Genomic DNA, 13,554 nt, shown 5'->3' with positions numbered 1-13,554 from the left:
ACAAACAAGCACATGCTGAGTTTCCAGTTTAAAACAAAGTAAAGATAAAGGTTTTCACTGTTTTCAGTGCATGAAATAAAGCAGTATTTCCCAACCGTGTCAACTTCAAGATGGGTGGACTCCAACTCCCAGAATTCCCAAGCTGGGGGATTCTGGGAGTTCAAATCTACTCATCTTGAAGTTGACACGGTTGAGAAACATTGGAATAAAGCGTAGTTGAAAGAAACTGGAATTCTTAGCTCTAAATTATCGGAAATACAACCGCTATTTCTACAAACTGACAAACCTATCATATAAAACATCTCCTCCTCTCCTTTATATTACTATAAAGGTTTTCCTTTGGAGCCAAAGCATTGATTCAATGAGCTGTCATTGCAGGGGTTGATTTGAAAGGCACTCTGCACGTGAACGGAAACAATCCTGCCACAGGAAAAGAACACACCCCGGGGACCAAGCATGGGGCAAGGAAATGGGCAGCATGGGATCTGTTATTGCTGCAGAGACAGAGAGCGATGTGCAAGATCCCTCTAGTCTAGTCTTTCTCTCTCACACACACTTCTTTGCAATTAGGTCTCATCAACACACAGGTTATTTGCTTGTGTATCTGTGTAATTTTTGAAAGAAGGCAAGCACATGACAACTACTGCAGGGAGTTGGGGGTGGAAAAAGCAAAAGGCCAGGGAAGGTTTTTCAAAATAGAAGGAAAGGAGTGGGGACCATTCGCAAAGAGGTCCCTGGCTGTCTATCAACTTGAATGGGAGGTGTGCAATGAAAACTGCATCCACCAATCAAAGCCCTGTTCTGCCCATTGCTTGCTTTGGTGCATGTGCGGCAGTGTTTTTGTCTATGCTGGGGCGATGGCACGCATGCCCACATAGAGGGCTCTGCATGCCAACTGTGGCACACGTGCTGTAGGTTCGTGCTTGAACAGGGGGTTGGACTAGAAGACCTCCAAGGTCCCTTTATTCTATTCTATTCTATTCTGCATTCTACTCTACTCTATTTGCATTTTCATCTTCCTGTCTCAGTGTTTGTTGACAAGGAAATCAGCTGCAATAATCTAATACTTCAAATGGATCTGAGATCATTAGTGCTGATGGTTTCTAAACACTGTTCTTGATTTCCCAATAACTGCATTGACTGAAAACCAGGGAAATCATTAAATCACACTGACTGAAAATAAATAACAAATAACGGCAAAAGAACCACTTAAGTGGACTGACATAAACCACAAACATCACACTTGCATTCACGTGTGGAAACGGCCAGGAACGAAATCAGAATAAATATTATACAAATAAATTTGGCACGCCTGTTAATAGGATGCACAACTGAAGTTGGTGCTTGTTTAAGTAGCACACTGCTCCAAGGAACCCACCACCAGACAACTATGTGAGACAAACGTACTTAAATATTGACGAACTTATGGCACGGGCATATATCAGGACCCGGGCCTGTCTAATTTAATGAAAAGAAGAACTAGGGGTGACATGATATCGGTCACAATATCTCTATCGGTTCCAATATCTCAGGGGCTGTCACAAAGAAGATGGGTCAACCTATTCTCCAAAGCACCTGAAGGCAGGACAATCAGCAACGGATGGAAACTAATTAAGGAAAGATGCAATCTGGAATTAAGGAGAAACTTCCTAACAGTGAGGATCCCGTAGAGATCCGGACCCTTACCACCCTCCCGGCCTTCCATAAAGCCACCAAGACCTGGCTGTTCCGGCAGGCCTGGGGCTGTTGATCAATATCCAGCCCCACTTAGACGGAATGCATGATGTGGAATTTTAACAATTGTATTTTTTATTTTTTTATTTTTAATTGTTTCTTTTTACCTTGCCTGTAAGCCGCCCAGAGTCCCAAGGGAGTTGGCGGCATACAAATCTTATTAAACTAAAACTAAACTAAACAATTAACCAGGAGAACAGCTTGCCTCCAGAAGTCCTAGGTGCTCCATCAATGGAGGATTCTAAGAAGAGACTGGACACAGCCAAATTGTCTGAAATGGTATAGGATCCCATGCATGGATTGGAAACCCTTCAAGGTCTCTTCCAACTCTGTTATTCTGTTATCATCTACCCATATACCGTATTTTACTGTGTATAAGACACCCCCCCCCCAAAAAAAAAGTGGGTGGAAATGTCTGTGGTCTTAGAGAGAGAGAATGTTGCAAAAGCCCTGCCTACCCACAGGCGCCCACCCTTTGGCTTCTGCCTCCCAGCAATTTGCCTCCTTGCAGCAAACCGCATGGTCAGCTTCAGCATAGCCTGATTTAGCACAAGCAGCTGACTGGCAGTTGGATCTGCCTCCCAGAACACCTCTGATCAGCTGTTCCAGGCTGTGGGGATTGCAACCGCCCATTGCCGCCACCACTGCTGCCGCCCACCACTGCTTCCGTGCACTCCATTTTCAGCCTCCGCATGTCCCATTTATGGGCACTTCAAAGATACAGGAATTGGTGGTGGTGGCAGCGCGGACAGGCCAAAAATGGGGTGTGAAGAGGCCAAAAATGGGGCATGTGGAGGCCAAAAACGGGACATATGGAGGTCAAAAATGGGGTGCGTGGAGGCGGCGATAGGTGGCAGTGGCAATCCCCGCAGCCTGGAACAGCTGATTGGAGGTATTCCAGGAGGCCAATCCAACTGCCAATCAGCTGCTTATGCTAAATCAGGCTGTGCTGAAGGTGACCAGGTTGTTTGCTGTTTGTTTAAAGGAGGCAAATTGCTGGGAGGCAGAGGGAGATTTTTTTTCTTGTTTTCCTCCCCAAAAGCTGGGTGCGTCGTATAGTCCGGAGCATCTTATAGTCCAAAAAATACGGTACTTATGATTCCCCCCCCATTATATATGCTGACGCTTTCAGTTAAGGCCCTAAAAATGTTTCTCTAATGTATTTCTTAACCTGTGAAACCTCTTTCCCAGCAAGATTCATAGGGAATCTGCCTAGTGTTAGGGATGGCAATGAAAATTTAAATGACTGGGATAACTTGTAGACAAGCTCACACAGCTGGGCAGGATCAGAATAGCAAGAACTACATGGACCTCCATAAGGTATCTTTAATACCACTCTTGAAGTAAATCAACTTATGACCACAACTGAGCCCACAATTTATGTTGTTAAGCAAGACATTTGTGAAGTGAGTTTTGCCCCATCTAACGGTCCTTCTTGCCACAGGCGTAAAATGAATTACTGCAGTTGTTAAGTTAGTGACACTGTTGTTAAGTGAATCTGGCTTCCTCTTGACTTTGCTCATTAGAAGGTCACAAAATATGATTACATGATCCTGGGACGCTGCAATGGTGGTCATAAATAGGAATAGTTGCCAAGCATCTGAGTTTTCATCTTGTGACCACAGAGATGCTCCAACGGTCGTTAAGTGTCAAAAATGGTTAGAACTCCCTTTTTTCCAGAGTTGTTGTAACTATGAATGGTCGCTAAATGAACTTTGGAAATTGAGAATGACCTGTACAGAATCTTGGAAACTGCAGAAGGAAGTTTCAAGCCTCATTTATAGTGACTTCATTAAAACGGAGTCCCTTTGACATAATATAAAGGGTTTTCCCCGAGATTTCTGGGCACCTGAACTGAACTGCTATTTATAAAATGGATTTCCTTGCTACCTCTTGAATGCTTAGGCTCGTGATGGTGAATCTATGGCATGCATGCCACAGTTGGCACGGGGAAGCATTTCTTAGGGCACGTGAGGCGTTGCCCTTGCTAGCTGATTTTGGCCTTCATTTTTGGCTGTTTTTCTCGCTCTGGAGGGCGAAAAACAGCCCTACGGGCAACCTGGAAGTTGGAAAATGGTCCATTTCCGGCCTCTGGAGGGCCTGCGGCAGGGCGGGAGAGACCATTTTCACACACCCCCCTCGGCTCCTAGAAAGCCTCTGGAGCCTGGGGAGGACAAAAAACGGGTTCACTGTGCCATCACGCTCCAAGAGCGGGAGGGGAAGGGTGTTGCGCGCATATGACACTCCCCCCATGCTCACCCCGCTTTTGGCATGCGATGGCAAAAAGGTTAGCTATCACTGGCTTACGCCCAGCCTCTGTTATATTCCTTTCTCAGACTCTTCACAACTTCTCAAAAGTTAGATCTTATTGCAGGGAGACACTTATGCTAATGTAATCCTGGTAATTTAAGATAGGATGATGTTAAGTATTTTGTGCTTTATTCTAAATTTCATACTATACATTGCTAGAAGTTCATTTGGGAACTTTTTATTTGCATATGTATTTAAAAGCAAGACAACCAACATATTTTTTTTAAAAAAAAATATCCATAAATGTTAAATGAAAGTCTAGCAGTAATTGTATTTCAAATAACAAAAATCCTTATTGCTGTTTCCTTATTCAATTTATCATCTATGCTCACAAATTCTACTTCACTTCTCTTGTATTTACAGCAACTGAAATTCCTAATCTTATATCTAATTAAGAAGCACATGACAATTAAATTAATTTTATCTCAAATCTCCAACTAAACAATGTAGACACGTAAGTAAACATACTTTTTAACCACAGGCAGGTGTTAGCTCTCATGCCAGAGTCCTGTAGTATTTTGTAGCTTTTAGTTTTCATTAAAAGTTTGGAAGCTTGCAGGAGCTTATCACTGTATTTCAAACTGCAAACCAAATATAGCAGTAACTCTATTGGGCATTTTGGGCATCAAGACCATTTCTTAAAACCTGAAGTTGTAAAAGCGCAACTTTACCTTGAAAAACGAGGAATGCGTAGAACCCCAGTAATCTGATGGAAACTCTTGAATTGATCATGGCTTGTAATTAAAGCTTTTCTGCACTGTCAGGTTTGGCAAATCGTTCAGCTCTTGACAAGCTTTCAAGCCGGACTCTTCAGAGAAATCTGAGCAGTTTGGCAGTCAGCTGAATCCAACATTTAATTCTTCCAGTTTTTCTTCTGAAAAAAGAAATGAAACAAAAAAATTTGAATAGATAATAAAGTCCATCATCTGAAAGGAATAAAAAAGTTTCACATGGCTAATACATAACAAGGTCTTAAAATAAGTATATAAAGACAATATATATTGTCTATATATAGAGACCAGGGGTCAGTAACCTGTGGCTCTGGAGCCGCATGTGGCTCTTTCATCCCTCTACTGCGGCTATCTGTTGTTCAAAATATGTGTCACAACCACCAATGTGAGACACCCACCGGCACACAATTTATTGATCTTTTCGACCCCCGGTAGGCCAACCATGAATAAATCCAAGAACAGAAAAGTTTCAGAAGAAAACAGAATGTTTAATTCAACTACATAGACTACTTTTGTGGCCCCTCATAAAACAGTCAGGCACGGGAAGGATTTTGTGGCTCCCGGTATTTTCTTTTCTGTGGGAAACAAGTCCAAATGACTCTTTGAGTGTGTTGCCAACCCCTGATATAGACAAACTAAAATAGCCCTTGTATTTTATACACATTGACTGAGTGAATCTATATCAGCTGCAATGGCCAGAACATGAATTTATGTACTTCTATGTGCTGTATTTTTTGGAGTAGAAGACACACCAAGGTTTTGAAGAGGCAAATTAAAAAAAAAAAGTTTTTTCACTCTGCAAACCTCCCAAAACTGGCCCATTTTCCCCCAAGCAAAGGGCATGAATAGCCCTTAGGAAGCTTTTAGAGTGCTCCTGGTGACTTGGGGGTGGGGGGGGGAGAACAAATTTGAGCAAAAAACAGCCCAGGGTTTCAGGAGGCAAAAAAATGCTGTATTCAGTGTATGACACACCCAGATTTTCAGCCTCTTTTTTGAGGGAAAAAGGTGCGTCTTATACTCCGAAAAATACGGTACATAATCAATGCCCCCCAATGGGTAGGTCTTTCTCTTTCTAGTGAGGAAAAAGAAGGATTTTCAGTGGTTCATGGCCATCTTATTCTAAGATCCTAACAAGCTCAAAATGATTCAAAATTGAAAGAAGAATATTTCAGTAAAGAGAACACATCTTTTGCCATAGTCTAGGAAAAGCAGCAGTTTTATGTCACCTCATGCTAATCCATGTTCAAAATAAAAACGCATTTATTAAAAATGACATTTTGAAAACTCCATGTTTAGGCCCACAAAAAAGGGGTGTGTGAAGTTGCTCTTCTGCTTCAAATCATCCTATTGGATTAAAGAAGGAAAAGTGATCATATTAAAAAGTTCCTTCAATGATTTTAATAGAGGCAAACATAGTCTTAAAGAAATAAATAGCCATTTGAATACCTAAAGAGTTTAATGCGGACAATACAGATTCTGTGTTCAGATACGGATTTTGCCTTTGAGGGGGGGCTCTTATCTGAGTGAGTTTGACCCCCTGACCCCTGTCAGCCTGGTCTTATTCTTGAAATAAAAAATCTGGATTTGTGCAAGGATGTGCTGTAATTACTATTGATAGCTGCTTCTGTCATAAATAATTCAATCTCTCTTTTGGCAGGATCCAAGGACTTCGGAGTTTAATGACTGCTTCGTAGTCATTTAACAGGGCAGCAAATTACTGGGAATGCTCAGCGGCGTCTGCAGGCCTAATTTGCAGATGGAAGGGGCACATGGCCTTCAACCTATGGCCTACTTTTCACACATCCGTGACTTTAGTAATCAAGAAAAAAAATACCTTCCTGACACAAGGAATAAGCCAATTTATCTGATGATTGCTTGGACCAACTTAGCTAGGAATACCCAAATCTAGGCCTATTCACAGCGCGAGGTAAGGCATAAAAACTCAGTGTCAAAACTTAAAAGCAAACAAGTTTGAACAACTTTACAAGCAAGAGCACATTTGAAACCTAGAATAATAGAGTTGGAAAGGACCTTGGAGGTCTTCTATATCATCCCCCTTGTTTGAGCAGGAGATAAAGGTAAAGGTTCCCCATGATCATATATGCTAGTCGTTCCCAACTCTAGGGGGTGGTGCTCATCTCTGTTCCAAAGCAGAAGAGCCAGCGCTGTCCGAAGACGTCTCCATGGTCAGGTGGCTGGCATGACTAAACATCGAAGGAGCACGGAACACTGTTACCTTCCCACCAAAGGTGGTCCCTATTTTTCTATTTGCATTTTTACGTGCTTTCGAACTGCTAGGTTGGCAGAAGCTGTGACAAGTAACGGGAGCTCACTCCTTATGTGGCCCTCAATGAAATCGAGTTTGACGCTCCTGGACTAGACATACCCAATTCCTGTAACCACTCTTTGTATGTTATAGCCTCCAATCCCTTAATCATTCTTGTTGCTCTTCTCTGCACTCTTTCCAGAGTCTCAACATTTGTTCCTATCTGAACCGTGGTTCCATTCCCATACTAACAATGCTTCTTTAAGGGTGTTCACTCTAGGTAGACGCATAAACACTAATGTTTACTATATTTAGATTCATATTTGTATGTAACTATTTGGAAGCATTTGTGTCTGTCCTGGCACTTATTTTCCTGTTTTGCTTTGAAGTTTTGTTTGTTCAATAAAAAGCGAAACAGAAATTTTTTAAAAAAATCTTTAAGCCTCATCCCAGTAGTGGGTTCCGGATCCGGTCGCAGCTGTATGTTGCGCACATGGCTGGGCGTCCTCGTCGGGCCCACACGCTACACACGCATATACACGCCACCGCTCTGTGACACCTAGCTGCTCAGTGGAGGTCGCGCAGGCTACTGCCCCCAGCTACCACCGGTATGCCTGTACCAGGCCGTATTTCCCAGAACCCACCACTGTCTCACCCCCTATTTGGAAATCAACTGGAAAAATATTCAGTAGCAAAGTATTGTACTTTCACTTCAACACCGAGAGTTATTAGACATTTTAAAAAATGTTATATTTGAAAAGCATGCATATGGGGTGTTTGTGTGTATTTCAATTTATAAGCAGCCAAGGTTTAGCATATACAAAAAGTATATTGAAACATACCAAACCTTATGGGAAAGTGAAAAAAAAAATGATGAAAATCAGGAATAAAAGTAAGCAGGTCATTGGAGGCCTAACAAGCAGCGTGGATAAAAATTGATCTAAAAAAATAAAAAAATCAGATTTTTTAAAATTTAAATCAGATTTTTTAAAATTTAAATCAGATTTTTTAAAATTTAAATCAGATTTTTAAAAATTTAAATCAGATTTTTAGGATTATCATCAAATTTATTTTAATAAAATGCTTAATATAATCTAAATATAGTTTTCTATTTAAGGTACATTATTAATGTAGTTTATTCAGCATGAAATGGAGCTGAGTTATGTAGCATGAGGCTGTATATTCTGCAATATTGGGACTGTCAGTGAGTCAACAGTGGGTCAGAGCTGCGGGTCAGAGATGATAGTTGCTCTTTAAAAAATATGATTTAAATCAAGTCAGTTTAAATCAAGCCTTTTTTATTAGTGATTTAAATCATGATTTAAATTGAGATTTAAATCGACATGATTGAAATCAAATTCACCCTACCAAGCCCCCCAAATTAAAAACCAAGCCGATTAGATGCAAATAGTTTCATAAGTGTTGCTTTTTATTCATTTTAGAAACAGCATTTTAACAGGTGGGCTTTCAATAGTTTTGACTTTTTGCTTCTCCTTTTGAACAGCCAACTGATTTTAAGCTTCAAATCAGGTTTTCATGGCCTAGGCATGATGGATACTTGTGGACAATACCTAGTATTTGTCACTTACACAGAATCTGTACCCTGCTCACTTCTATAAGCACCCGGGATTTAGCTAACTGACCTTATCTTTCCAGATTGGTGGGCTGTACTCACTTATATCCCTGGTATATTGAGTGCTAACACACTTGATTTATAACCTGTCCTATCAACAAGGACAAAACACACACAGGCTGAAATAAACTCTTGCTTATCTCCTGGCCATTAAAGGCTTGGCGTAATACAAAACTCTTACCTCACCTTTGGAAGATGGTGAAAATGGCTGTTATACAACTCAGGACACAAAGAAAAACAAATGTTTGCAAGAATATTTCCCCGTATACTGTTAAGCACTGCCTCGTTTCAGGAGATGGTTTTGTGTTTTGAGATCCCAGTGGACAACAAAACAGTTATGCAGAACTTTAGCAAGGAGGCACATTTGGATATTTTGTCCCTTCCCATCTCCTAAATTCCTCAGTTTAAAAATCTTCTAATGTCCCTTTGATGCTGAGTTCAAAGAGTTTCATTAAAAGGATGTTTAACCTGTGTGTAAAACAGAACGCCACACCAACACCAGCTCCAGCTGTGATTTTTCATGTAAAACCACTGGTGGATGGTAGAAGGGTTAGCACCCAAGAACCCACAAATATATAGTTTGAGCTTTCTCCTTTGGCATGCATTTAGCCAAGGGTATCAAAAGTTTTCCAATATTTTTTTACGCCCACTGGGATCCAATAGAAATCCAGACAAAGAGTGTACTGGGTATGTCCAGTCTGGTGAAAAGAAGGATTAGGGGTGATATGATAGCAGTCTTCCAATATTTAAGGGGTTGCCACAAAGAAGAGGGGGGAGTTAAGCTATTCTCCAAAGCACCTGAACAAGAAGCAGTGGATGAAAACTAATCAAGGAGAGGTGCAATCTAGTACGAAGAAGAAATTTCCTGACAGTTGAATGGCTTGCCCCCAGACATTGTGGCTGCTCCATCACTGGAGGTTGTTAAAAAGAGTTTGGACAGCCATTTGTCCAGAATAGTATAGGCCAGGGGGTCTCCTGCTTGGGCAGGGGGTTGGATTAGAACCATGATGGCAAACTTATGGCACGTGTGCCGGAGGTGGCACACGGCACCCTCTCTGATGGCACGTGAGCTATCGCCCCAATTCAGTCTGCCGCACATCCGCATGCCTCTTGTCGGCCAGCTGGTCTTTGGGTCTCTGCCGCGCATGCCTGGGGTGCATTGTACATGCAAAGGGTACATACACCAAGCGGGGTATGAAGAGAGTTTGAGAGGTCTGAAAAATGCTCTGGGGACGGGGGAAGGGCCCAAAAAATGAGCAAAAATGGGCCCATTTTTTGCAAAAAACAGGGCATGCATAAGCTTTGGGAGGCTTGTAGAGTGCTCCAGTCAGCCAGTTTTTTGCTCTTTTTTGCCCTTCCCAGCCCTCAAGACCACTTTGCAGGCCTCCCAAACCCTCTGCACATTGATTTTTGCGAAGGGGGCAGATTTTCGGGAGGCCAAAAATGCTGTATTCAGTATATAAGGGGCACCCAGATTTTCAACCTCTATTTTGGGGGGAAAAGGTGCATCTTATACTCTGAAAAATACAGTATATATCTCCTGCTGTAGGGGAGCCTTGCTTCACAGCTTGGTGGAGGGGGGGTGGGAATTGAAGAAGCACTGGAATCTGAGTGGGACACCTCAGTGGTGACCACTATTTTAGGCCAACTTTTGAAGTCTGGGTGGAGGATGAACTTACCCATTCCTGGGGAAAGGATGAAGTCCTGTGTTGTAATTTGTTAGGACAATGAGGAGGTTGGGGAGGAACATGGGCCAGTCTTGGAGTCTGAGGAAGGCTCTGATGAGGGCTCTGTGTCAGAGGCAGAGTTGGGGCTGCCTTCCCATTAATGTCCGCATTAAATTCTTTAGGTATCAGCTGCCTTCAGAGTCAGATGTCAGTGAGGCAGATGAACAGCTGGAGCCTGTTCCCAGTGTGCACACGGGCAGAGTTGCCAGACGAAGGGAACAGCTAAAGAACAGGGGTTGACTTGGGACAGGTGGATGATGAATGGCCCCTCCCAGAGGAAATAAAAGAGGAGTGAAAGGGGAGTGGACTTTTCAGGAGACAATTAGTTGGCTTAATTGGTTTGTGACTCTCTGAGACTCCTTGCCAAGTTCTGCAGATATCGGCCTGGCAGCTATCCAAGCCAGATAAGGTCTATGACTGTAAATCCTCCCTTGAAAGATTTTGCTGGATGTGAATGAGCAGAATTCACAGTAAATTAATAAAAGGGTTTTTTGTCAGGATAAGGAGTTTGCTTCATGCTCTTGGGAAGCCTCAGTCAGAACAGGTTCCAGGGCTGCTCAAATCCCAAGGATAGCAGCCCCAACTGCTGAGGACTTTTTTAATTTGCAGAAATCTTGCAAATAACAACTAGGGGGTTAATTAGTATTAGCAATTCTTCATTAGCTGCAGAATAACTAGAGCGACGCACGGATCACAGATGGCAACACCAAACCAAGAAAGTGGCTGTTCTCTAATTTGTGTATTCCAGAAGAACATTTGGGGGGGGGGTCTGTCTGCTATAGTAAGAAGAAACTAATTAAAAATAAACTTCAGTTACAGTAGGAAATTGAAGCATTTATTAAATCTGTCAAACTTTGCATTCCACCATAGTGTGGAATGATCTTATTCATAAGGAGAAACATGAAAAATCCTTGAATTTTCTATATTTAGGAAAAACCTCTACTCATCTTGTCAGCTGGTGTAAAATCTACAAGCTAATTCCCCAAAATACCACAATGTCTTTTCTATTATCTCTTACAAAAACAAATTTAGTTCTTGTTAGCAGAAAACCTACTGCTACTTTTTGCTAATTAAACATGTTAGAGCTTCAGTCATGGATTTTGCAAGAGGAGAAACTAAATGTCTCCTCAAAATTTGGTGGTTTTTTTTTTTTTTTTGCATGAGCAAATACAAACCTATGATTGAACAGGAATGAAATATGCACATTTCACTTGCCCTGTTACAAAGTAAGGGTACTTTGAACATTACCAGCTAATAGCCATTTGGAGATTAAAAAAAAAACATTTTATTTGCAGGCAGCTATCTTGAGAGTTAGACTTTTAGGGAATGTAGAAAAACTGAGCAAGAGAAAAAGCTCACTAATTAAATATCTTTCTGTACATTTCAAGACTCAAATGGCAACAGATTTCTACTGATATGGAAATGATGGCTTAGAAAATACGGTTACACATTGGAAGGATATGAATACTTACAAATTCTTCTGTAGTTAATAAAAGTCTGACAATTTATTCTATGGAGGACTGACATCACATCTCAAGTTTTTTATTTGATATAAATGAACGGGTTCTAAATTAACATTAAGCAAAAGTCAACAACTGCCAGCAAATCTGCCTAAAATAGATCCACATCACGCAATTTAATAACAGCAGCAACAGTAACTATTTTATGTTACCAGGCAGTGGGAAAAAAGTGTAGCTATTCTCTAAAACAAATTATTGTCAGTTTAGCAATTGAATTCATGCTTGGAGATGAATCTTACATAGAATAAAACCATTTCTGCAATGATTGTTAATTGACTTGTGCCCCACGTTTTATTTGAATCCTCAAACCAGGGATGAAATCCAGCAGGTTCTGAAGAACCAGTAGCGGAAATTTTGAGTAATTGGGAGAACCGGCAAATACCACCTCTTGCTGGCCCTGGAAGGTGGGGGGGAATGGAGATTTTGCAGTATCCTTCCCCTGGAGTGGGAAGGGAAAGGAGATTTTGCAGCATCCTTCCTCTGGAGTGGGGAGGGAATGGAGATTTTGCAGCATCCTTCCCCTGGAATGGGGAGGGAATGGAGATTTTGCAGCATCCTTCCACTGGAGTGGGAAGGGAAAGAAGATTTTGCAGCATCCTTCCCCTGGAGTGGGGAGGGAATGGAGATTTTGCAGCATCCTTCCCCTGGAGTGGGGAGGGAATGGAGATTTTGCAGCATCCTTCTCCTGGAGTGGGGTGGGAAGGGAGATTTTGCAGAATCCTTCCCCTGGAGTGGGGAGGGAATGGAGATTTTTCATTCACCTGTCATTTCTAACTACAGCTGTGGATTACCAACTATATCTAGTGGGACACTTGCATTTAAATTCTACTTCAACATTGGCCACAGGAGCGACCAAATGGAGAACTATTACTCCTTAGAATTAAGGAGAAATTTCATAACAGTGAGAACAATTAACCAGTAGAAGAGCTTGCTTCTGTAAGTTGTGGATGCTCCATCACTGGAGGTTTTAAAGAAGAGACTGGACAGCCATTTGTCTGGAATGGTATTGTTGTGGCCCGCCAGCAGCTAGCAGAGCTGGCAGCTGATTCGGACAGTGAGGAGGTTGGGGAGGAAGATGGGTCAGTCCTGGAGTCTGGGGAAGGCTCTGATGAGGGCTCTGTGTTGCAGGCAGAGAGGGGACCAGAGCTGTATGCCAGTTATCAGCTGCTTTCAAAGTCAGGCAGATGAACAGCTGGAGCCTGTTCCCAGTGTGTGCATGCACAGAGTTGCCAGACAAAGGGAACAGCTAAAGAACAGGGGTCAACTTGGGAGTAAGGCCACAGGTAAACGATGAATGGCCCCTCCCAGAGGAAAGAAAAGAGGAGCGAAAGGGGAGTGGAGTTTGCAGGAGACAATTAGTTTGCTTATATGGTTTGACTCCTTGCCAAGTTTTGCAGATATTGGCCTGGCAGCTCTCCAAGCCAGATAAGATCTGTGACTGTAAATCCTCCCTTTAAAGACTTTGCTGGATATGCTGAAGAATTCACAGTAAATTAATAAAAGGGATTTTTGTCGGGACAAGGAGTTTGCTTTATGCTCTCGGGAAGCCTAGGTCAGAACAGGTGTAGGGTCTCCTGCTTGAGCAGGGGGTTGGACTAGAAGATCTCCAAGGTCCCTTCCAACTCTGTTACTT

General features: G+C 42.1%; 1 protein-coding gene across 1 annotated transcript in view; it reads right to left on the bottom strand.

The window, feature by feature from the left end:
• Window positions 1-13,554, bottom strand: part of BMPR1A (bone morphogenetic protein receptor type 1A) — a 79,533-nt gene that overhangs the window by 27,501 nt on the left and 38,478 nt on the right. The window contains exon 2 of the mRNA XM_087702273.1: window positions 4,716-4,918. Within this exon, the coding sequence (XP_087558399.1) occupies window positions 4,716-4,776 (61 nt within the window). The 5' untranslated portion in view covers window positions 4,777-4,918. The remainder of the gene's footprint in view (window positions 1-4,715; window positions 4,919-13,554) is intronic.

Source organism: Thamnophis sirtalis, unplaced genomic scaffold (assembly GCF_051295495.1).
Source record: "Thamnophis sirtalis isolate CommonGarterSnake01/CBP01778 unplaced genomic scaffold, rThaSir2_p1.2 scaffold_15, whole genome shotgun sequence".
Taxonomy (NCBI): Eukaryota; Metazoa; Chordata; class Lepidosauria; order Squamata; family Natricidae; genus Thamnophis; species Thamnophis sirtalis.
The sequence above is the reverse complement of the archived record's forward strand: the minus strand, read 5'-3'. Positions and strand labels throughout refer to the sequence as shown.